At 44.5% G+C, this 25,701-nt stretch overlaps 1 protein-coding gene across 1 annotated transcript in view; it reads left to right on the top strand.

Moving 5' to 3' along the window:
• LOC109893288 (LIM and SH3 domain protein 1-like) overlaps positions 1–24,884 on the top strand; it is a 45,138-nt gene extending 20,254 nt beyond the window's left edge. Inside the window, exons 3-7 of the mRNA XM_020486446.2 lie at positions 4,412–4,496; positions 15,645–15,752; positions 19,791–19,869; positions 20,622–20,734; positions 21,243–24,884. Coding sequence (XP_020342035.2) covers positions 4,412–4,496; positions 15,645–15,752; positions 19,791–19,869; positions 20,622–20,734; positions 21,243–21,416 — 559 coding nt within the window. The 3' untranslated portion in view covers positions 21,417–24,884. The remainder of the gene's footprint in view (positions 1–4,411; positions 4,497–15,644; positions 15,753–19,790; positions 19,870–20,621; positions 20,735–21,242) is intronic.
• Positions 24,885–25,701: the final 817 nt, after the last annotated feature.

The following is a 25,701-nucleotide window of genomic DNA, read 5'->3' as shown; positions in this document are numbered from 1 at the left end:
AAAATGGAGAACAAACTATTGGGTGAAAATGACTGGCGTTTTGGCGCAGGTACAGCCGAGTAGCACTACCTAACCCTACCTAGTTTTTATTTTATATATACAAATCGGTGCTTTGAGTCAATCTTCCCTTCTTACCGGTGACTGCGACACCAGGTGGGTGAAATGAATTGTCAGAACGGGTAGAACAGAAACTCAGCAGTACTCCGGACCTCCAGGCTCAGATTTGAAGAGCCCTGTTCTGTAGTAACACAGTTGGCAAGTTTTACTTTCAATTTGTGTCTTTTAACTGTATAGTTAATGAATAACAGAAGTCAACACAAGCCATTCTTTCTGAGAGAATGACATAATCCCAGTGTTCTAGCAGGTACTTTTCACAGTTTGCCCAAGTGCTCAGTGCCAGGTCCTGATCGACACTGACGGGATAAGAACCCAGTCAGTGCTCAGTGCCAGGTCCTGATCGACACTGACGGGATAAGAACCCAGTCAGTGCTCAGTGCCAGGTCCTGATCGACACTGACGGGATAAGAACCCAGTCAGTGCTCAGTGCCAGGTCCTGATCGACACTGACGGGATAAGAACCCAGTCAGTGCTCAGTGCCAGGTCCTGATCGACACTGACGGGATAAGAACCCAGTCAGTGCTCAGTGCCAGGTCCTGATCGACACTGACGGGATAAGAACCCAGTCAGTGCTCAGTGCCAGGTCCTGATCGACACTGACGGGATAAGAACCCAGTCAGTGCTCAGTGCCAGGTCCTGATCGACACTGACGGGATAAGAACCCAGTCAGTGCTCAGTGCCAGGTCCTGATCGACACTGACGGGATAAGAACCCAGTCAGTGAAATGTCTCCGCCAGACATGTTTTAACATTTTTAGCCTCTGTGTCGTGGCTTCTGTCAGTCTCCCTGTGTGGACGCCAGTCAGACGGCTCGGTCTTAGCGACGTCTCTCTGTGTTCTGCCATCTACACCAGCTCAGTCCCGTAGATAAAGACAGGCTTACTACACACCTACTCTATAGTACTCTGCCCCAGCCTACCTCGGAGTCGCTTCCATTGATGTTTTCCCCCGACCACGATCCAGGGCCACATCGGGTATTCTCATCCCATCGAGGGTTAGGCTAATTAATTTAGCATTGAGGGTAAACTGATCCTAGATCAGCTACTTTGTCCTTGAGTGCCCCTATGGACAGGAGTGGGTGTGGCCTACCAGAAAGTTATTTTCCACCTGCTCCTAGTTCCACTATGCCAGTAACCCTTGCTCTTTCCAGTAGTTAGTTAGTTCCTGTTCTATCATGTGCTACTGGAGAGAGCAAGGGTTACTGGCATAGTGGAACTAGGAGCAGGTGGAAAAGAAGCAGTCTAATAATGTGTGTTTGTGGCTGTCATTGATAGAGGGAGGCAGTGTGTGACTCCTAACCTTGTTCCACTGCAGCCTGACAGATAGATGAGTGTTGTTGGTTACTGACGCAAGACGCAAGACTCATACATGTACAGGCATTACATAGCCTTCACACACACATTCCTGTATAACTGGTCCCCACAAGTATAGTTAAAGTTGTGTACAACAACACACACACACACACACACACCAAAACAAACTCAAACGCACAATGAGTATCAAGTATCTGTGTGCCAGCTGCACACTCGTCTCTCTGTTCCATGCTGCAGCGGCCTAAAGCACAAAAGAGGCTCTGTAGAGCACACACTGGCCACAAACCAACCAGACACACCCGTATCCCCAAATAAAACCTACAAATAATCTATTATGACTTTTAGAATGAAGTGTGTGGAGTGCACCTCAGTTTCCCCAAGCCGCCCAGTCACAGTCCTACAGCTCTATAGAACAGTAGATTACAACAGGATGCTGTTACCAAACGTTACACATGACATGGCAAACTGAGGCTTCAGCTCTAACCCTGACCTAAGCTGCCCGCTAGCACAGCCAACCACTACATTTGAATGGAATTTGATAGCAGTACTCTCTCTGCCTTTTCAGGAACGTGTGTCTGAGCATACACGGACCTGTGTGTGCTTGCACGCTCCACTGCAAGGAAGGTTGCAGGTAGCCAGCCGTTAGAGGTAAGGCAGCAACCGGAGGGTTTCCAGTTCGAATCCCCGGTCCAACAGGACAAATTGTCCAATAAGTGAGCTGGCAACCAGAAAGTTGCTGGTATCAAATCCTAGATGCATTTGCCTGCTGTTGTGCCCTTGAGCAAGGCCCTTAACCCCCCACAACAACAGCTCCCTGGTTGCTCAGTGCGGCAGCCCCCCACACTTATCCAACAACCCTGTATGTGTGTCTTTCGGAGGGGTTGGGTTAAAAGTGGAGGTCACATTTTGGTTGGACCTTGTGTACAATTGACCAGTTTAAGTGATCTTAATATCACACAACCTGTAAAGTGCTCTGTTCAGCACTTTCACTATACTCTGGGCTCACACTCCCTCTCTGCTGTTTGAGCTGAGCTGTGTGTGGGTTTAAAAGTGCTTGTTAGTTATTTTCTCATTCCTGGTATTAGATAATTACTCAGCATTCTTCAGAAGGCCTCATTGTTTGAGGCTTTGAGCTCATCCGTCTTTCTACATCAGTTTAAGTATAAATTCAATGACCAAGTTGTCAAGGAAACACTAAACATATTGCCTAACTGGGATACCCGATGCAGGGGGTGGCGGATTGAGGTCGTCCCACCCCCTGGGGCATGCTGGGTAGTGGAGTCCATATGAGCAGCTAGATTCAGTTGAGGGAAACAAATGCTTCGTTTGCAAATTGTCTGAGTGTTGGCGTGTGCCCCCGGCTATCCATAAATAAAAAAAGAAAATTGTGCCGTCATGCTTGCTTAATATAAGGAATTGGAAATGATTTATACTTTGATACTTAAGCATATTTAAAACCAAATACCTTTTTAGATGTTTACTCAAGTAGTATTTTACTAGATGACTTTTACTTGAGTCATTTTCTATTAAGGTATCTTTACTTTTACTCAAGGATGACAATTGGAAACTTTTTCCACCACTGGTTTTTCCACACCTGCTATGACTCTCAACCAGGCATTTAGTAACCTTGAAAGAAACATCCCCACCCCCACAACACATACCCTCCTGCCAGTCCTGTTGACGGTGACAGGGGCCAGAGATGTCATCTGTCTACATGGGTTCCTAATTCACCCTGGAGACAATCTCTAACAATGACTGAGGTTTATTTGAGCTGCCTTGCTTTTCTTAAAATTCTAGACTCTTCAAGTCAAATCTGGACCTCGAAACCAGTTCTGTTGCCTTTAAAAAAAAAAATGTATTCCCTTCTTGACTGATTTTAGACCTGGGACACCAAATGGGTGCAATGAATTATCAGGTATAACAGAATCAGCAGTAGTCCACACCTGGTAGGTCAGATTTAAATACACCTTTTCTAGACCAGTGGTTCTCAAACTGGGGCCCCCGTCGTCAGTGTGAATCTGAATGGGGAAAAAATACATTTTTTTCCCCCTTCATTTTTACGTTTGTATTTAATATTGATACCTTTGCCCATTGGACCTGGTTACTAACATAAGTTTACAGTATTGCATCAAATGATTGTCTCAAACATAATCTGTGCTTCAGAACACCAATGACCAGTCATCAGCATTGGTGCGCAAAGGCGGGAAAGCGCATATCCAGATTAGTGACTAGAAAGCACTTGCCTGGCAAAAATAGTACATTTATAGTATCCACGTAAAACACACTTCAGCAATCTGCTATAGTCACGTCTTTGCAAGAGCAATCGGCTACCTGGTGATTTCATTGATCCTTTTCATATTTCAGATGGGCCTAGTTTGAGTGTGTTGTCATCATATACCTCAGTGGTGGTACTGGTTGTATGTCTGGAGATGGCTGTAACATCACACTACTGTCAATACTTATGGGATGAAGATGTAACATTCTGGCGAATGGATTCCGATATTTGTGAGGACGAGAAGCTACAGACCGATCACGCTTCCGATCCTGTAACCCGCGCTGCGTACAGGTAGGCCGTATGATGCTGCTTGGCCGGGACTCCGGGGAAGTAACATGTTATCCCTCGTTCCAATTGGCTGCTAACATGAATGACATTCAGTTTAAAATGCAGGTGTAAAACTCATTTCGGTGTCTTAAAGTCGACCAAATAACTGAACACGACAAAGTCTACACCTGTTGTATTCGGCGCATGTGACAAATAACATTTCATTTGATTTACCTTGTGTTTTAGGGCTGTAATAACAGGCTACGTTTGCGCAATGCACGGTGATTTGTGCATGTGCGTGAGAGCAGGTCGCGAGCTTTGAACCACTCTTTTTGGGGGTCGCCAGTCAAAAGGGGTGAGAACCACAGTTCTAGATGGTGTGCCTGTGTGAATACCCTGTGCTAATGTTTTCCTCCTCCCTCTCCTGTGTGTTTTTACAGACACTACCCCAAGACAAACTTTACCTGTGTGGCTGACACTCCCGAGAACCTCCGCCTCAAACAGCAGAGCAAGATGCAGAGCCAGGTAACTAGCTACACACCAGAACACACACACCCTTCCTATTCCATTTTACACACCTGGTAATCCCAGTTCACAGGCCTCGTAAGACCGTCAATGTGGAAGTAATTAATGATCCTTATATTGAAACTGTCTTAGATGCTCTAATGAGCTATGATGATGCTTTAATGGTCTATGATAGGGCTGGGCAGTATACCGTATTTTACTATATACTGGTATTGATGCAGGGACCGGTTTGGGTTTTTACTTCACCTTCTAAACCGATATGTGATTGTTTGGTTTGTTAAATGTGATACGCTGTGTGTAATGTCAACTTTTAGAGTTTATTTCGCTACTTGAGTCATCTCTCTCCCCTCTTTCTCTCCGTGCCACTATCCACACAGACCTAGCCACCTTGTCACTCAAGGAACGCATTTGATGTTCCTCAACCACGAGACACTTGCGTTCGGTCTGCATGGTCAATGCTGCACATGCAACAATGTTGACGACAACCATGCTCTTTTCACTTTGCTTCTCAATATAACTCCACTAGCGTTCTAGAATGACACTTCGTTTCTGTTTCTTACATCGGCAAACAGCTAGTTTGTCTTTTTCTTAGCATGTTGCCCTAAATCTTGTGAGACCCTAATTGTTAGTCGCTAATGCTAATAGCTAGCTAATAAATGTACTGAGTAAGAGCAAACGTAGCTAGCTAAATCAGCATGTTTGTGCCACCGTATCTTCTAAATCAAAGAGGAATATGCATAGCAAGTATATGATAGCTACATGAAGTAGCTAAGAGAACATGCGATGTAGCCAAAGCTTATAGGGTCCCCTAGGAAACGCATATCAAAACTTTAGTTCCTACCCTGTCACAATAACTCCTCCCTGGCATTTTAAATCATTGTCATCTCAAACACTGTATTCAAAGTGCCCGCTATCATATTCTAACTATAGAATTACAATAGTCATTCTATTTCCATGATTCCAACAGTTTTGCTCTAATTCGCAAGTCAAAACGCAATTGCAAAATCTGTTTAAAAATAAGTCCTAGATTATTTGCCCATATCGTGCAGCCCTATGTGGCAGTGTGGAAATGATCTCTATTGAGCAGTGGTGTAAAAATGCTTTCAAGTACTACATTCTTTTTTTTTAGTATCTGTCCTTTACTCTTTATATTTTTGACTTTTATTATTACTTCACTACATTCCTAACGAAAATACTGTACTTTTTACTCCATACATTTTCCCTGACACCCAAAAGTACATTTTGAATGCTGAGCAGGACAAGAAAATGGTCCAATTCACGCACTTGTCAAGAGAACATCCCTGGTCATCTACTGCCTTGGATCTGGCAGACTCACTAAACACACATGCTTTGTTTGTAAATGATGTCTGAGTTTTGGAGTGTGCCCCTGGCTATCTGTAAAAAAGAAAATGGTGCCATCTGGTTTGCTTAATATAAGGAATTTGAAAGGATTTATAATTTTACTTTTGATACTGAAGTATATTTCAAACCAAATACTTTTAGACTTTTCTCAAGTAGTATTTTACTGGGTGACTTTTACTTGAGTCATTTTCTGTTAATGCATCTGTACTCAAGTATGACAATTGGCTACTTTTTCCACCACTGCAATTGAGTGCAGGAAATGCAGAAATGATAAAAGTGCTGACATTTGTTTTGCTTGAATTGAACAGTATAAAACAACCAGAATGGAGAAATGCGTTCTAAGTGATTTCAATGAGTATGTGTTGCCACCTTAGGCTCCCTCACTACTCATAAAGCAAAACTTATTATTCAAAAACTAAAAATACAGTCATGCCATTCTTTTTAAAATATTTTTTTATAAATACGGCGATATAATATTTTGTCCATATCGCCCAGCCCTAATCTATGATGATGCTCTGGCTCTAATGATCTATGATGCTGCTCTGGCTCTAATGATCTATGATTCTCTAATGATCTATGATGCTGCACTGGCTCTAATGATCTATGATGATGCTCTGGCTCTAATGCGCTATGATGATCATTCCTGTTTGTGGAGACACTCCTTTAAACTGCTAGCATTTGTGTTGTCTCGCTCTCCTCCCACATGTTAGCATGCAGTCATCCTCTATCTTCCTGTTTGGTTCTCTGCCTGTGTCATTGCTGATTCTCCTCCAGTCATGGTTCTCCTTTTCCTCCCCTCCCCCGCTTTCTCCTCTCACTCTTCTCTTTTCCTCTTTTGTTCATTCATATTTTACCTCCCCCAGAAGAGACAGCCCCCCCCCCTCTTTATGACGAAGAGCCTGTCTATTGGCATTCCTCTCATTTCCCTCTTCAGATTTCACTTTCTCTTCCTCCTTCGACCTCCCTCCTCCTGTATCAGTGTCTTTCCGTCTTTTCCTCTCGTAAAGTATTGTAATGAGGTGTGACAGACCTCCCTACCCTGCTACCATAGCAATAGGGTTCCCGTGGCAACACTGCGGGCAGTGGTGAGGGGATAGAGAAGCGGCCCCAGTTCACCGCACACTAACACCCTCCACCTCCATTCGCCACTAACACTCAAATCATGAGCTGGCATGGGCACACACACACAGACGTACAGTAGCTAGCTACAGACACACACACACTTGCATGTTCACAGTTTCCGAGACACACGGACAGTTTGAGTCAGAGCCTATTTCCTGTCTACTCCTCTAATACTCTATGACAGGGCCTCTGCTACGGCCACACAGTGTGTTCAGGAAACGTCTATAGGAGGCTCACAAAAGGACCCTTAGTCAGCCACCGGTACATGGAGTATTCCCCACACACTTACTCCACTCACACACAGCTACATTTACAAATCCTTTAGTTTATATTAATAATGTTCCCATGTTCTCAAGTGTGATTATGATACGTATTTAGGAGGACAGGTTATTAGTAGTTTGTTGAACAGACTAACACCCCATGTAGAAAAACACCATCTGTGCCGGTCTCTCTCTTCGCTTTGATTCCCCCCCCTCCCTCCCCCCCCATATATCACACACTCACTCTTCGCCAGCTCTCTTTGCCACAAGAGTCATGTGGACTGGAAGCGATAGTCCGACTCAGTCCCGATGCCCCCTCACCTAGTGTCTCTCTCGTTCCATCTCTTTCTCTGTATAAAGTGAGAGGATGACTAGAAGACTAGATTTGGAGAAATGGCCACTGCAGTCAGTCACAGTCCAGACCCATGCTGATTAACAGCACCACCACCACCAATCCGGATTACATGCAGAGGGGATGGGCGTGTGTTTGTGTCTCTGTGTTTGTTTCTCTCTGTGAGTGTGCTTGTGTCGGGTTTAGCTGTGGATTAGCAGCCATACTTGACTGACTGTCCCAGTGTATGTAGTCTGCTAACCAGCTCCCAGGGGGCTCCAAGAGGACTGGGTGGATCCTAGAAGTCCAGTAAACAAAAGCTGAGACAACATGGCCACACAGAGATAAGAGACCAGCCACACACACACACAGAGGCTAATGAGACAACTGACAGATGCTGGAGCTAGTATCTACAGCACCAACCTACAGAGGAGATCAACCAGCTCCACATCTCTGCTACGTGTAAACACACACCGCCTACATCATATGACAAAGTGCAGTAGCTCTAAAACGGACACACACACACCACCAACTCTTAGTTCACAGAGAGCAAGTCTCCAATCTCATCTTATTATAGCAATAACAGGTGACCCAGTTTGGGTATTTTGTTTTTTTTCCTCCCCTCTTTCAAAATAGACTGTTATTCTGGTACTTCCTGTGATAGAAGGCTGATTTCTATCGGCCAGGCTTTGAGGCCTGGTGGCTGCTTGGAGATCTGGACATGGTTTGGAGAGAGGGGAGATTTGGGGGTATTGAGAAGACTGTGGGTGAAAGGTTATGAGAGACAGTTGGCCTTAATAAAACTGTCTGGAAAATGCATTGGTTTGTCCAACTGCTAGAACAGGAGAGTTGGGGTGTAGAGTTGAAGTCGGAAGTTGATGTACACTTAGGTTGGAGTCATTAAAACTCGTTTTTCAACCACTCCACAAATTTCTTGTTAACAAACTATAGTTTTGGCAAGTCGGTTAGGACATCTACTTTGCATGACACAAGTCATTTTTCCAATAATTGTTTACAGTCAGATTATTTCACTTATAATTCACTATCACAATTCCAGTGAGTCATAAGTTTACATACACTAAGTTGACTGTGCCTTTAAACAACTTGGAAAATTCCAGAAAATTATGTCACGGCTTTAGAAGCTTCTGATAGGCTAATTGACATCATTTGAGTCAATTGGAGTTGTACTTGTGGATCTATTTCAAGGCCTACCTTCAAACTCAGTGCCTATTTGCTTCATGGGAAAATCAAAAGAAATCAGCCACGCCCTCAGAAAAAAATGGTATACCTCCAAGTCTGGTTCATCCTTGGGAGCAATTTCCAAACACCTGAAGGTATCACGTTCATCTGTACAAACAATAGTACGCAAGTATAAACACCATGGGACCACGCAGCCGTCATACCACTCAGGAAGGAGACGCGTTCTGTCTCCTAGAGATGAACGTACTTTGGTGTGAAAAGTGCAACTCAATCCCAGAACAACAGCAAAGGACCCTGTGAAGATTCTGGAGGAAACAGGTACAAAAGTATCTATATGGACAGTAAAACGAGTCCTATATCGATATAACCTGAAAGGCTGCTCAGCAAGGAAGAAGCAATTGTTCCAAAACCGTCATAAAAAAGCCAGACTACGGTTTGCAACTGTACATGGGGACGAAGATCGTACATTTTGGAGAAATGTCCTCTGGTCTGATGAAATAAAAATAGAACTGTTTGGCCATAATGTCCATCGTCATGTCTGGAGGAAAAGGGGGAGGCTTGCAAGCCGGAGAACACCATCCCAACCGGGAAGCACGGGGGTGGCAGCATCATGTTGTGGGGGTGCTTTGCTGCAGGAGGGACTGGTACACTTGGACAATGACCCCAAGCATACTTCCAAAGTTGTGACAAAATGGCTTAAGGACAACAATGTCAAGGTATTGGAGTGGCCATCACAAAGCCCTGACCTCAATCCAATAGAACATTTGTGGGCAGAACTGAAAAAGCGTGTGCGAGCAAGGTGGCCCACAAACCTGACTCAGTAACACCAGCTCTGTCAGGAGGAATGGGCTGAAATTTACCCACTTATTGTGGGAAGCTTGTGGAAGGCTTCTCGAAATGTTTGACCCAAGATAAACAATTTAAAGACAATGCTACCGAATCCTAATTAAGTCTATATAAACTTCTGACCCACTGGGAATGCGATGAAAGAAATAAAAGCTGAACTAAATCATTCTCTCTACTATTATTCTGAAAGTTCAAATTCTTAAAAAAATAAATAATCAGGATCACCACTTTATTTGAACTAGGATTAAATGTCAGGCATTGTGAAAAACTAAGTGTGTTTCGCTAAGGTGTATGTTAACTTCCGACTTCAACTGTATTTAGTAGACAACAGTAGAGGGATTGGCAGAATATCTGAAAGGCAGTCAGCAGTGCTCAATTTGGTTGCCCGACTGTTATGATCACATAGAGTGCATTCGGAAAGTATTCAGACCCCTTGACTTATTCTACATTTTGTTACATTGGTACCTTATTCTAAAATGTGTTCAATAGTTTTTTTCCCCCTCACCATTCTATCCCATGACGACAAAGCAAAAACATTTTTTTAAAGAAATGTTTGCAAATGTATATATTTATATAAAAATGTGCACATTTACATAAGTATTGCTCAGTACTTTGTTGAAGCACCTTTGGCAGCGATTTAGTCTCTAGTCATCTTGGGTATGACGCTACAAGCTTGGCACACCTGCATTTGGGAAGTTTATCACATTCTTCTCTGCAGATACTCTCAATCTTCTGTCAGGTCCGCTTGGGGAGCATTGCTGCACAGCTATTTTCAGGTCTCTCAAGAGATGTTGGATTGGGTTCTAGTCCGGGCTCTGCCAGGGCCACTCAAGGACATTCAGAGACCTGTCTCGAAGCCACTCCTGTGTTCTCTTTGCTGTGTGCTTAGGGTCATTGCCCTGTTGAAAGGTGAACCTTTGCCCCAGTCTGAGGTCCTGAGCGCTCTGGAGCAGGTTTTCATCAAGGATCTCTGTACTTTGCTCTGTTTATCTTTCCCTCGATTCTGACTTGTCTCCCAGTCCCGGCTTCTGAAAAACATCCCCAAAGTATGATCCTGCCACCACCATGTTTCACTGTAGGGATGGTGCCAGGTTTCCTCCAGTTGGCATTCAGGCTGGAGATCAAGCTTGGTTTCATCAGACCAGAGAATCTCTTTTCTTGTTGTCTGAGAGTCCTTGAGGTGCCTTTTGGGAAAAACTCCAAGCGACCTGACATGTGCCTTTTTTACTGAGGAGTGGCCTCCGTCTGGCCACTCTACCATAAAGGCCTGATTTGGAGTGCTGCAGAGATGGTTGTCCTTTTGGAAGGTTCTCCCATCTCCACAGAGGAACTCTAGAGCTCTGTCAGTGACCATTTGGGTCTTTGTCACCTCCCTGACCAAGGCCCTTCTTCAATTGCTCAGTTTGGTCGGGCAGCCAGCTCGAGGAAGAGTCTTGGCGGACATTTTTTGGTACCCTTCCTCAGATCTGTGCCTTGACCCAATCCTGTCTTGGAGCTCTACGGACAATTCCTTCAACCTCATGGCTTGGTTTTTGCTCTGACATGCACTGAACTGTGGGACCTTATATAGACAGGTGTGTGCCTTTCCAAATCAATTGAATTTACCACAGGTGGACTCAATGAAGTTGTAGAAACATCTCAAGGATGATCAATGGAAACAGGATGCACCTGAGCTCAATTTCGAGTCGCAAAGGGTCTGAATACTTATTTACATAAGTTATTTCTGTTTTTAATTTGTAATAAATGTGCAAAGATTTCTACAAACCTGTTTGCTTTGTCATTGTGTGTAGATTGAGGAATGTTTTATTTAATCCATTTTAGAAGGCTGTAACAAAATGTGGAAAAAGTCTGAATACTTTCCAAATGCATTGCATGCCCAGAAATTCAAATTAACACTCAAAACATATGTACACTTTCTCTCTTCCACTTACACACGAGAGGAACCAGAAAGATCAAATGTTGAAAAGAGAGAGAGAGTGTGTGTGTGTGTGTGTGTGTAGCCTATATTTAGTCATTTAACACAAATGGGACCCACACGTCACACACGTTGTGAATCATGGCCCAGTCATCTCCTGCCTACCCTCACAAGGTGTGTGTGTGTGTGGGGGGAGGACAGGTCAGCACTCTGACAGCGGTGTCAGTCAAACAGCAGTCAGGTGACCTGTGTGTTCAAGGAGCATTTAGAGCCGCAGTCCCCGACCAACATGCCAGGATGGGTTCCATTCTGGCCCAGAGTGCACCTCTACATACTTTCCTGTCTTCTCTACACTTTCCTGTCTACCAATAAACCCATCAAATACACAGGGAGTGGGACTGCCCCAATCCTTAGAACAACGCTGGCTGGCTGTAAGAGATGAGTGTAGTCGTAGAAATATAATATATAGATTGTATTTCTGTAAGTGTGAGACTGGTCAGAGTGCTGCTTGGTAATGGATTACTGCAGCAGGCTCTTCCAGGGGTGGGCAGACGGGCGGATATTCGTTGTTGGTGCAGTCTAGCACCAGAGAGAAGTGATCGTCATTGTTGACATGTTACTGGGACTGTTATGTTTCATAAGGAAGCTGAGTATGTACTTCTGTGTGTGAATAAGTTGGTACTTAATTAGTGTGTTTACTGTAGTGTGTGTATGAATACACAAGTGTTGCCTCGGTGGTAAAGTAGGCTAGCTGTGTGTGAGGGAGAGCTGCTGTGTTCATTGTCATTAGAGTGATACCCATCTGATTCTACATGGGCTGGCCACTTCCTCTCATATTGAGGGCACATTGGGAAGGGAGGGGTAAGCACACACAAAGGCCTATGCATCAGGGTTTCCGTTAACTGGTAATAGCCGGCTTTTGGCCGCCATTTTATTCATTTAAAAAATTTTAAAAAGCAGATAAATAAAATTGGCACAAGCCAATTTTCCAGGAGAAGAAAAAATCTCATTGTGAAAGAAGGTTTTTTAAAACTATTTGGTAGAAATCCCAGTCAATGTAAATACTTTTGACTGGTCATGGTCATCGGTCTGTAAATTATAAATTTAGGCAAATTTAAATTGCCACATACATGCCAGATGCTGAAGCATCTCAAACAGCAAATGCATATGGTGCTTTAAAAACAACTGGGAACTTCAGGTCGGTAAGTCGGTTCCAGACTTGGAATTCTGAGTTGGATTACTGTTCCAAACTGGTTTTCCCAGTCGGAGCAAATTGTTTTTTGTTTTTTTGTCCCCGCCCCCAACTGTTCCCAGTTGACGTCAACGCACTGAAGTCCGATATTTCCCAGCTCGGAGTACCCAGTTGTTTTGAACGTGACAATAGGCACCGGAAGTTGGGCTTCATCAGACTATCACGCACCACTTTACAATGAGCTGGAGGCAGTATGCATTTTGAAAAAATATACTTAATTGTTTGAAACCTGAACTTTTTACTACATACACTCAGCAAAAAAAGAAACGTCCTCTCACTGTCAACTGCGTTTATTTTCAGCAAACTTAGCATGTGTAAATATTTGTACGAACATAAGATTCAACAACTGAGACATAAACTGAACAAGTTGCACAGACGTGACAAACAGAAATGGAATAATGTGTCCCTGAACAAAGGGGGGATCAAAATCAAAAGTAACAGTCAGTATCTGGTGTGGCCACCAGCTGCATTAAGTACTGCAGTGCATCTCCTCCTCATGGACTGCACCAGATTTGCCAGTTCTTGCTGTGAGATGTTACCCCACCCTTCCACCAAGGCACCTGCAAGTTCCTGGACATTCCTGGCCCTAACCCTCACCCTCCTATCTAACAGGTCCCAGACGTGCTCAATGGGATTGAGATCCGGGCTCTTCGCTGGCCATGGCAGAAGACTGACATTCCTGTCTTGCAGGAAATCACACACAGAATGAGCAGTTTGGCTGGTGGCATTGTCATGCTGGTGGGTCATGTCAGGATGAGCCTGCAGGAAGGGTACCACATGAGGGAGGAGGATGTCTTCCCTGTAACGCACAGCATTGAGATTGCCTGCAATGACAACAAGCTCAGTCCGATGATGTTGTGACACACCGCCCCAGACCATGACCTCTAAATCGATCCCGCTCCGGAGTACAGGACTCGGTGTAACGCTCATTCCTTCGATGATAAACACGAATCCAAACCATCACCCCTGGTGGGACAAAACCGCGATTTGTCAGTGAAGAGCACTTATTGCCAGTCCTGTCTGGTCCAGTGACGGTGGGTTTGTGCCCATAGGTGACGTTGTTGCAGGTGATGTCTGGTGAGGACCTGCCTTTACAACAGGCCTGCAGTCCAAGCCCTCAGTCCAGCGTTAGTCCACCATTTCTCAGCCTATCGCGAACAGTCTGAGCACTGATGGAGGGATTGTGCGTTCCTGGTGTAACTCCGGCAGTTGTTGCCATCCTGTACCTGTCCCGCTGGTGTGATGTTCAGATGTACCGATCCTGTGCAGGTGTTACATGTGGTCTGCCACTGCAAGGACGATCAGCTGTCCGTCCTGTCTCCCTGTAGCGCTGTCTTAGGCGTATCACAGTATGGACATTGCAATTTATTGCCCTGGCCACATCTGCAGTCCTCATGCCTCCTTGCAGCATGCCTAAGGCACATTCACGCAGATGAGCAGGGACCCTGGGCATCTTTCTTTTAGTGTTTTTCAGAGTCAGTAGATAGGCCTCTTTAGTGTCCTTAGTTTTCATAACTGTGACCTTAATTGCCTACAGTCTGTAAGCTGTTAGTGTCTTAATGACCGTTCCACAGGTGCATGTTCAATAATAGTTTATGGTTCATTGAACAAGCATGGGAAACAGTGTTTAAACCCTTCACAATGAAGATCTGTGAAGTTATTTGGATTTTTACGAATTATCTTTGAAAGGCGGGGTCCTGAAAAAGGGGTGTTTTCTTTTTTTGCTGAGTTTATTATGAGGCATGTCTTACCTTGTTTCAAAGTAGCCTAGCCAAAAGCGTGCAATTTAAAATAAACTCTTTAATTGGCCAGTATCCAAAGGTACAATTTTAGTCGTATTAGCAACCCATGCTAGTTGTTGAATATTAGATCTCCCCTCTTAATGTCTAACATGTTTTCACCTTTCACATCAAACTGCTCACATGTGCGGTGCGTTGTCCCCTAATTGCATTATGGAATGAACATTTCCGTGTGTCCTACTGCCTTGTGCGCATTTCTGCAATTGTATAATGTTAAGAATGAATAGTATCAACATTGTAAGCTAAACGTTCTGATCGGTTACATCAGACTCATTGCTTTTTAACAATTTTATTATTTATTTATTTTTATATGTAGCCTAGGCCTACTGCTTGTATGAATTTGGGATCTATCATCCCACAACTGTCCCAGAATTTGTTTGGAATAGGCCATTTCTTTCTCAACAAACTGATCAATAGAATAGGTCAACTGTTTTAACTATGGGGGATAGTAGATTGACATAGGCTAGTGATTTTCCTGTTCATTAGGCCTACTTGTCATGTTGGCTGAGGTGCCCTCTGTTGTACACACACCTCTTGGTGTGACCTTATTAGGCTATGTCAGCACATCCTGTGTGTATGGTCTCCCTGCCCTGGCAACAGGAAGTGACTGTCACCACCACTTTTGAGGGAGGGTGGGCGGGCCCGCGCATGCTAAAATCATTAAAACTATAGCCTGTTTATTTACATTTCATGTCTAGTTATATGTACATATAAACTAATCTTAATTACCTCGTGCTCCTGCATATCAACTCTGTACTGGTACCCTGTGTATATAGCCATGTTGTTACTCATTGTGTATTTATTACTTGTTATTGCTTTTCTGTTTTCTGTGTTTGCACCCGTAAGTAAGCATTTCACTGTTAGTCTACACCTGTTGTTGCTGATGTAAAAATGGCTTTATAAATGCATTTGATTTGTTTACAAAGCATGTACCGAAATAAAATGTGGTTTGATCTTATTTTGTACTCTTTTGAAACGTTTGACTCTCTTGACGTGTGTGTGTGTTAGGATTTACAATGTCTATACAGTGTGGTCTGACCGGGTGTGATTGTGTGTTCCAGGTGCAGTACAAGGAGGAGTTTGAGAAGAACAAAGGGAAAGGTTTCAGTGCTGTGGCCGACACGCCAGAGATGCAGAGAATCAAGAAAACACAGGACCATATCAGCAACGTACGTCTATCTGTCAACGCTCACACACAGTACCTATCACAGAACGGGATCAACAACCAGTCCATCTCTCTCCCTCAGGTTGTCTCAAATGGAACCCTGGTCAAAGTAGTGCACTATAGGGATCAGGGTGCCATTTGGGATTCAGGCCTGTCTTTATCCCTTACCTGCAGTGCTGGCTCCTTTGACCGCTCACGCTCTCTCATATATATTACGCCAGACCCACTGGCTCCAGGTCATCTACAAGTCTATGCTAGGTAAAGCTCCGCCTTATCTCAGCTCACTGGTCACGATGGCAACACCCATCCGTAGCACGCGCTCCAGCAGGTGTATCTCACTGATCATCCCTAAAGCCAACACCTCATTTGGCCGCCTTTCGTTCCAGTACTCTGCTGCCTGTGACTGGAACGAATTGCAAAAATCGCTGAAGTTGGAGACTTTTATCTCCCTCACCAACTTCAAACATCAGCTATCTGAGCAGCTAACCGATCGCTGCAGCTGTACATAGTCTATTGGTAAATAGCCCACCCTTTTCACCTACCTCATCCCCATACTGTTTTTATTTATTTACTTTTCTGCTCTTCTGCACACCAATATCTCTACCTGTACATGACCATCTGATCTTTTATCACTCCAGTGGCCAAAAGTGGCCAAAAGTATGTGGACACCTGCTCATTGAACATCTCATGCCAAAATCATGAGCCTTAATGTGGAGTTGGTCCCCCCCTTGTTGCTATAACAGCCTCCACTCTTCTGGGAAGGCTTTCCACTAAATGTTGGAACATTGCTGGGGGACTTGCTTCCATTTAGCCACGAGCATTAGTGAGGTCGGGCACTGATTTTGGGGATTAGGCCTGTCTCGCAGTCTGCGTTCCAATTCATCCCAAAGATGTTCGATGGGGTTGAGGTCAGGGCTCTGCAGGCCAGTCAAGTTCTTCCACACCGATCTCGACAAACCATTTCTATATGGACCTGCACGGGGGCATTGTCATGCTGAAACAGGAAAGGGCCTTCCCCAACTGTTACCACAAAGTTGGAAGCACAGAATCGTCTAGAATGTCATTGTATGCTGTAGTGTTAAGATTTCCCTATACTGGAACCAAGGGGCCTAGCCCGAACCATGAAAAACAGCCCCAGACCATTATTCCTCTTCCACTGAACTTTACAGCTGGCACTATGCAATGGGGCAGGTAGCGTTCTCCTGGCTTCTGCCAAACCCAGATTCGTCCTTCAGACTGCCAGATGGTGAGGTGTGATTCATCACTCCAGAAGAACACATGTCCACTGCTACAGAGTCCAATGGCAGCGAGGTTTACACCACTCCAGCTGACGCTTGGCAACGCACGTGGTGAGCTTTAGGCTTATATGCAACTGCTCGGCCATGGAAACCCATTTCATGACGCTCCTGATGATTTTTTTTTTGTGCTGACGTTGCTTCCAGAGGCAGATTGGAAATCGGTAGTGAATGTTTCAATCGAGAACAGAATTTTTTAAAGAGCTTCAGCCCACAGCAGCCCCGTTCTGTGAGCTTGTGTGGTCTACCACTTCGCGGCTGAGACGTTGTTGCTCCTAGACGTTTTCACTTCGCAATAACAGCACTTACAGTTGACCGGGGCTGGTCAAGTAGGGCAGAAATTTGACAAACGGACTTGTTGGAAAGGTGGCTTCCTATGACGGTGGCACATTGGAAGTAACTGAGCTCTTCAGTAAGGCCATCATATTGCCAGTGTTTGTCTATGGAGTTTGCATGGCTTTGTGCTCGATTTTATACACCTGTCAGCAACCGCTGTGGCTGAAATAGCCGAATCCATGAATTTCAATGAGTGTCCACATACTTTAAACCATTTAGTATGTATGTGTGTTATGTATGTATTCATGCACGTCCTTACCACTCTGATGTGCAGATTGTCTCTTAGTCCAGAAGTACTGTGTGAAGCCTGGGCACAGGGTTATGTTACTTTGTCCCTCTGTGGTCCTCTGTTGCAGAAGGCTGCTGCCTAGGGCCTCCTGACATCGTAGCACAGTTGCCCTGCTCGGTCTTCTCTAATGACTTAATGAGTGTGGAGGGTGTTGGTTAATTACTGCTTTCATACAGGAACAGATCCTGTGTGTCTGAGACACTGGAAACACACACACACACACACACACACACACACACACACACACACACACACACACACACACACACATCAACACTTCTACAACCCCAGGCAAATACAGAGAAGAGAAACGTCATGAGAAGTCTGTTACAGTGTCCCAGCTGTGAACAGTGTGTGTGAGGACAGACCAAGCCAAGGGGTGCGGCTGATCTCTTTCTCTCCCTCCTTTCCCCACTTTCTCTCCCTCCTCCTCGGATGGACCCACACTCAGTAGGCCAGAGAGAGACCGACATGTCCAGCTCTCTTTGAAATGTGAGATGTCCAGCCCCTTCACGTTCACAACTGTCTGTCTGGACTAGTCCCCGTCTCTCTCGCTCTCCTTATCGCTCTGTCATATGACTCTTAATTCACATTCATTTAGAACGTTCACTAAATTCTCCAGCCCTCTCTCCCTTCCTACCTCCTTTAACTTTCTACTGATTCATGTAGTGAAGGTTTAGAGGAAGGGGGGGGGGGCAATTTTGTGTCCGGGAGTGAGACTGGCATGGGCTGAGCTTTTCCTGTTCTCTCACACACACACACACACACACACACACCATCTGTGTGCAACCTTCGCCTTCAAAACAAACAGAAGTAATGTCAGACTCTCATGTAACATATTGAGCATGTTGCTCGCTCTCTCACATTAAAAAAAACTGTCTTCTCACAGTCACTGAACGCAATATCCTCACTCATGCTTAACACGGTCTTCTCCTCCGCTTAACACACTGGCCTCTTTCACCCACCCAGGGAGGGAGAGAGGGGGCAGAATCTAGGCTGTGTCAGTCTTATCATTCAGTCAGGCTGGGAATAGTAGGGCTGTTATACTGCAGAAAAGGATCTGTCTCTCTCCAGGTTTATTGGTCATTTGGAGATGAATGCTGTCTCTCTCTGTGATGTTGGCTGGGTTGTTATATTAGGGCTGGTGCTGCTGGTTGTGATGCAGCTTTGATTTACCTGAATAAATAAGGAAAGCATGTACTGCCATCCAGGACCTCTATACAAGGTGGTGTCAGAGGAAAGCCCTAAAAATGGTCAAAGACTCCAACCACACTAGACTGTTCTCTCTGCTACCGCACGGCAAGCGGTACCCCCCCTCACTCCTGTGCTACTCTGCTATTCATAGTCACTTTAATAACTCTACCTACATGTACATATTACCTCGACTAACTGGTGCCCCCACACATTGACTCTGTACCGATACCCCCTGTATATAATATCGTTATTGTTATTTTACTGCTGCTCTTTAACTATTTGTTACTTTTTATTTCTTATTTGTATTTTTTAAACTGCATTGTTGGTTAGGAGCTTGTAAGTAAGCATTTCACTGTAATGTTGGCTCATGTGACTAAAAGGTCATTTGCACCCAGTATTTTTGTTAGACATGATATATTTTGCACCATTCTTTTCTGTCTTCCTCCTTTGGGTCTCTATTAATCTTTTCAATTTCTTACCCTCGCTTTAGGCCTGTCTCTCTCTCGCTCTCTCTCCACTTTTTCTCATTTCACCTGTTCCTGGTGATGTGTCAGCAAGGGTTGCTAGGCAGCGCTGAGGTCACCCAACTTCCGGCTGCGATGTCATTTCCTGTGTCAGCAGGCCTATTGTAGAAATGAAGAAGCACGTAGCTTAGCACTGTAGCGCCGCACCTATTACACACGCAGCCCTACTGCGTGGAGAGGGATCTAGAGACACCTGCTGGACACAACAGGAACTGCTCTTTATTTCCCTGCTCTAAATAGTTATCTGCTGGACTGGTACAGTCAACAGGATGCAATCTGAATTTTCTTATCAAACTAAGCAGCAGCATACATGACGTCTGGGTGTTATATCTAGCCACTATGTATTAGAGCTAAATGACAAATGTCACAATGTAAATATAATGTGTGTGTGTGTGTGTACACAGATTAAGTACCATGAGGAGTTTGAGAAGAACAGGATGGGAGGAGAAATCCCATCTCCCCAGCCCAACAGCCCCAATCCAGGTACACATGCTGTTTCTGTCTCTCTCTCACACACACACACACACACACACACACACACACACACACACACACACACACACACACACACACACACACACACACACACACACTATGAAAATACATTTATTAAAGATGCACGATGACATTTCCTGGTTGCTAAAATTCCAATGGTCTGCCTAATTTCACAAGCAAGTAAAGTGTAGAGAATTATTGTACCATCTAAAATATATTTTTCAAGACCAAAATTTGATTACATTTTGTAGCTTTAACATCAGTGAGAGTAGACACATGGTTACATTTATCCCTGGGCATAACATTTTTGATTTTTCTGCTCTGTGGACAGTTCCTGTTTTTTAGCACACGTGAATACAATGATTGTGAGCTAGTGGTTAACCTGTGCATTCACTGTGTACATGTTATCACCTCTCAATATCACAGAGAGTCATTGTTATAATAATTGACTGAAAGGCGCTAAATGATGGCTGCAAGTTTTGACTTGCTGTGCTGTGGAATTCTCTGTATCAGAGCCCCGGGGCTGACCAATGAGGTGCCAGTTAGATGGAGGGATAGGGGGGATTGTTTCAGAGTCCCGGGGAATGGGGGATCCCATTTGTCAGACTGAATAGCCAGAAATGTCAATCCTTCACTCTGATTCAATCACTCACTCTCCCTCTCACAATTCTCTCTCCCCAACTCTCTCTCGCTATCTCTGGCTCTCTCCTCCCCCTCTCCTTTTCCCCCTCTCTCACCAGTGTTCCAGCAGCCCCACCAGCCCCCTGCTGCGTCTAAGAACTACAGCTATGAGTCAGCAGCGGCTCCTGGACCAGTCCGTCAGGTGGCCGCCGCCCCCCCTCCCAGCTCCGGGGTGAGACAGAACCCTCCTCTCTCTTGTGTTAGGATCTATCCCAAATGGCACCCTATTCCCTATTTAAAGCACTGCTTTTTTTTACCAGGGCCCATTGTGGCCCGGTCAAAAGTAATGCACTATTTAGGGAAAGGGGTGCCGTTTGGGACGTAAGCACTGTTCTCTCTGCATGGGGACCTCCACTGTGTTTGGCAGTATCCACATGACCCCCCCCCCCCCCCCCCCCCCCAGTAGCTTTGTCTTGTAGCAGAGACTGACTGTCTCTGTTGAAGGTGGTGTTATAGGAACTTCATGTTCTCTTTCTCTCCCTTTTTCCGTACCTTCTCCCTTCCCTCCCTCCTATTCCTTTACATCCCCTCACCCTCCATCTCTCTCCCTCTTTTTCTCTCTCTTTTTTCTCTCTCTCTTTCTCTTTCTCTCTTTTTCTCCTCTTTCTCTTTTTCTCTTCTCTCTTTCACTCGTTCTATATATATATATATATATCTCCCCCTTCTCTTCCTGTGTGTAGAAGCGATACCAGGCGGTGTATGACTATGCTGCAGCCGACGAGGACGAGGTGGGCTTCCAGGAGGGAGATGTGATCGTGGACGCGCAGGTGATCGACGAGGGCTGGATGTACGGCCGTGTCGAGCGCACTGGCCAGCAGGGCATGCTGCCTGCTAACTATGTAGAGGCCATCTGATCTGAGAAGGAGAAGTGTGGGAGGGAGAGAAGCAAATGAAAAGCCCAGTGCCATCTCATCTTAATGCCGCTTTCTATTTCTTTCACTCGTTCTCTGATCTGTCCTGTAAGACCCCCCCCCCCCCCCCCCCGGTCTGCTCTCCTCCAACGACAGACTCTCTGTGCTGCCGTCTCCTGTCTGTCTGTTTGTCTGCCTGTCTCTGTCCCAATTCTTCGGTCCACTAAAAAAAAGCAGTCACAAATGGAATTTAAGTCTTACAGAAGTAACATGCCTCCATCTTACAGGCTATATATACGTCAGGGGTCATAGTGTATCACAACTATCCTAGCTACAGCACTTCATTTTCCAGCAAACTATGATGCAAAACGATATGAACCTCCCCATTTGTCAATCAAGTTGCCATGACAGCAGAGAACTGAGGCCAATGTGGTCATGAGAAAATGAGTTTGGAATGTGGGTGTGGCATCTTCAGAAGTTGTTTTTTCTTCTTTTTTCCGTTTTTCAAACTGGTTGAAATTGGTCTGACTGGAAGCTTAGTGTAGAATCTTACTATATCTGGGCAGTTACTCAGCTTGAATATTTGACTTGTGTACATTCCATTATCCATCAATACCCCATTGTTGTTGCATCAGCCAGTCAGTGAGCAGTCTACAGTATCAGTCTTACCAGAGAGGTCTTATATATTTCTATAACTACACGTACGCATTTATCAATAGTACTTATCTGTTACCTCACCTGTCTTACCCTGTCCTGCACTGCATTGTGGGTATTGTTCTGAAACTCAACTGGAATCCTATCTAAACTGAAGAGCGCCTCCTGCATTGCCTTGTACCTCAAGTTCAGGCATTTGAAGTACAGGAGGGATCAGGGACGAGTTAGTTAGGGGATGTGGTTACAATCTTCTTACAATCATGTCATCACCTTAGTCAGTGGGTGTGAAGCTATTCCTCATTCTTGCTGTCTCCCGCTCGCAGCCTCATGCCTTCCGACAGTCTTACAGGAAGATGAGTGACGTGATGGTTGGAGGGGGTCTGGGGCGGAGAGAGGGGGTAGGATCAGGCCAGGTCCTGCCCCTATTCCAAGAGAACCAACATCCGAGTTTATCAATCGTAAGCGCGAAGGCCAAACACAATTCCCAAAACAATTCTGTATTGTCAATCTTTTCTTTTTTTCAAATGTTTATTTTTTTCACTTGTTTTGTTGTTAAACATTCCAGTCCTTTGTTATGAGAAGTGTTGAACCGGGTCAGAAATCCAGGCTGTGGTAAATGTTAGTGTTTCAATTTCCTATCATGCTGTTTTTTTCCCCCTTTGCTTTTGTTTGGTATTCTAAGAGGCTTATTTTAAAAATGGCAATGTATCAAATACATTTCGGAAATAAAACGGCAACTCGATTTATGAACCAATAAGGCACGCAAATTTTGTCTAGACGTGTGCGTATGCTGGGTTAGCAATCCCACCGATTTAGATCCATGGGGTAAATCAACCATCATGGGTTATGTATTTGCCTGATAATTCCTCAACCCAATTTGCCTGTTTTGTTGTGCCAACATTGGAGAGCAATGTTCTGGAGTGCCACTGGCTCATGAATATTCACATGCTCATTAATGAGCAGTCGTCATGGCGCTCAGTAACATTAGGCCCCCGCTCTCTCGCCCGCATTTATAGATAATCTCTGACATTCTATAGGCACACATTTCCAGAGGACATTCCCTACCTATGTAGTTGCACAGAAAACTGAGAAATGTTTACGCGACAATGGCGTAACTTTCATAGTCGTAGCTACGAGATCTGTCTGGATGTCCTGTCAGGGGCAGGTTCTTCCAGTGCCGCCGGATCGTTGTACATTCCGTGTCCTGAGGGACCGTGTGAGGCTGGGAGAGGGACGCGGTGAACTCCTCCTCGACCACTTACTTCTTCCCTTATCTTTCCCACCCTACTGTTTCTTCCCCTTCTCTGATGCGCTGTGACTGTCACAGGTGAGGGGGGGGGGAATGGGATTAAAAGTCTTGTTCCGCTTTATAAAAACAAAGCCGTACTCCCGCCGTGTAGCCTGATTTGATAGTGGTGTTGTACAGTTTTGGGTTGTAGGTCATGGTGCTGGGGAAGGAAGGGGCTTTTGCCTGCAGACTAAAGCTGTAGTGTGGAATGATTTTGATCTAATGAGGTGAAGGGGCAGTATAAAGGGTAAACGGTACCCTTTTTAGTACCAGTGTGGTGGGACGTGTTGGACAGTAAGTTAGGTGTTGACCGTTCATATCATTTTGGCTTCAACTTTGTAATGTGATGAGTTATAACAATGATGCTTAAATGAATTAGAATGAACACAACGCACACCTCAACCCGACTAGATAATCAGATTGCCATCCTGATAAATTTTTTTTTTTTAAAGTAAGTCTAGGCTGGCATTTAGCATCTATGATCTCTACTTGACAACTGGACATTTTAAAACTCGTACACTGTATGAAGGGCAGTTTTGGGGCAGAGCCATTTGAAGTCTCTCTTGCTTTGCTGCAGTAACTGAAGAAAGGGCGAGGAGGAAGAGGTGGTTTGGCTTGACGTGAATGGGGTGTTGGAGTTTTTATGAATTTGGTTGGCCTTGTACAGTATCTGCAGTCAATGCCTCTCAAAATAAAATAGCCGTGGCTACTTGGGAGGCTTTGGTGTGTTTTATAGATGGGGAATAAACCAAGCCTACGTTGGCTGCCACAGCTGTTTTTCCTTTGCAGTGATTTTGTTTTAGTTGCTAGGGTGATTTCGGAGCGAGGTGAATGATGGTGGTAGTTGGAGGGAAGCCAATCCAAAGTGGCTAAAGACAAGCCAATTGTGTTTTTGTGTGACTTGAGTGATGATAGACCACAGCGGCAAGGTGTAGACATTATTATTGTACCATGTTATTGTCTGTATTGAGCTGGATGGGGCTAGGAAAGGGATGCTACTAGGAAAGCGTACTACTACCCCCAACCTGGGTGTAAGGAAAGACTAGGAATCTGCCAGGAGACCAATATTCTCTTCTGCTTTGGTATCACTCCTACAACTCTGCAGTATCATATCTCATATCATCACCTTGTTCTCCTCCCCCAATGTATGTGGTCATATCAGTCCTATGGCCAAGAGTCCTCCAACCTTCTACCCCAATTAAAGACTCTTATGTCCTATGCTTCTGATGAATCAACCATTCCTTGCTTTTGTATGATACTGGTATAGGAAGTGCAGATATAAATCAACCAACCACAAACACTGACCTAGCATTCAGACCGATGTTGTGCATTCCATCAAAAAATGATTTTGTTTTGATAGCATTTTTGTTATTCAGATTTTTTTTTTTTACATGCATATATTGACATTCTTAAAAGAATCTCCAGTTGAATTTTAAGGAACTGATAAAAGCATCTCATGTTGCCCTGTTTCAGCACTTCGAATTGTACTTAAATATTCTACAGATTAAATAAAATGTCATTTTTACTCAGTAGCGTCCAGTAATATTTGCTTCCTTCAGTGTAAATTCTTCCTCATTCGGTGTAAATTCTTCCTCATTCGGTGTAAATTCTTCCTCATTCGGTGTGATTCCTTGACTATATGACTACGACTTTGCTGAACACTAAACGCAGATTGCATGTATTACATGTATATGGGACCGGGTCCTCAGCAAAAATAAATGTCACATGTTTTACGCTACTCCCTAACCTGGTTTTAATGTCTACCCGTATGCTTTCACGCGTACAATATTATAGAAAGTATAGGGCGGGGAGGGGTTTCGTGCAGAGAAGAGATTATTCTGCTCCGGCTATTTCCGATCTCCCCCGATCTGCGCCGGTTTTAAGGGGGCTTCCAATTTCTTCGTCGTGTGTTCTGGCGATACATCTGCATCCTCCATTTCTGGCATTCTCATCATGTTGGACATTTTAGTGTTGATGTTTTTTGCTATCATGGGACTTGTTTTCCTATCCTACATAATTTACATGTTATGATGTGTGTCCGGATTTTGGACCCAGCCGGTGAGCCGCTCCTACATCCGCGGTACCCATCGCTGACAATGGTAAGTAAAGCGCACACAGATGAAAACGTCAGCCTCTTATGCTCTTTAGTTATTGAATTGTAGGTTGTAAAATTGCAAAGATACACGAATGAAAGATTAAGTTGTATATGACAGATGGTGCTGAAACATTGATGGGCTATATATTCATATTTTTGAGAATCTAAAAACAGTTTCTAGTTAGCGTTATGGTACGATGTTGGTTCATACTATTACAAATCTTTCCACCGGTATTTATTTTAAATTATGA

Source organism: Oncorhynchus kisutch, linkage group LG6 (genome assembly GCF_002021735.2).
Source record: "Oncorhynchus kisutch isolate 150728-3 linkage group LG6, Okis_V2, whole genome shotgun sequence".
NCBI lineage: Eukaryota > Metazoa > Chordata > Actinopteri > Salmoniformes > Salmonidae > Oncorhynchus > Oncorhynchus kisutch.
Note: the sequence above shows the minus strand (reverse complement) of the source record. Positions and strands in the feature narration are given on the sequence as shown.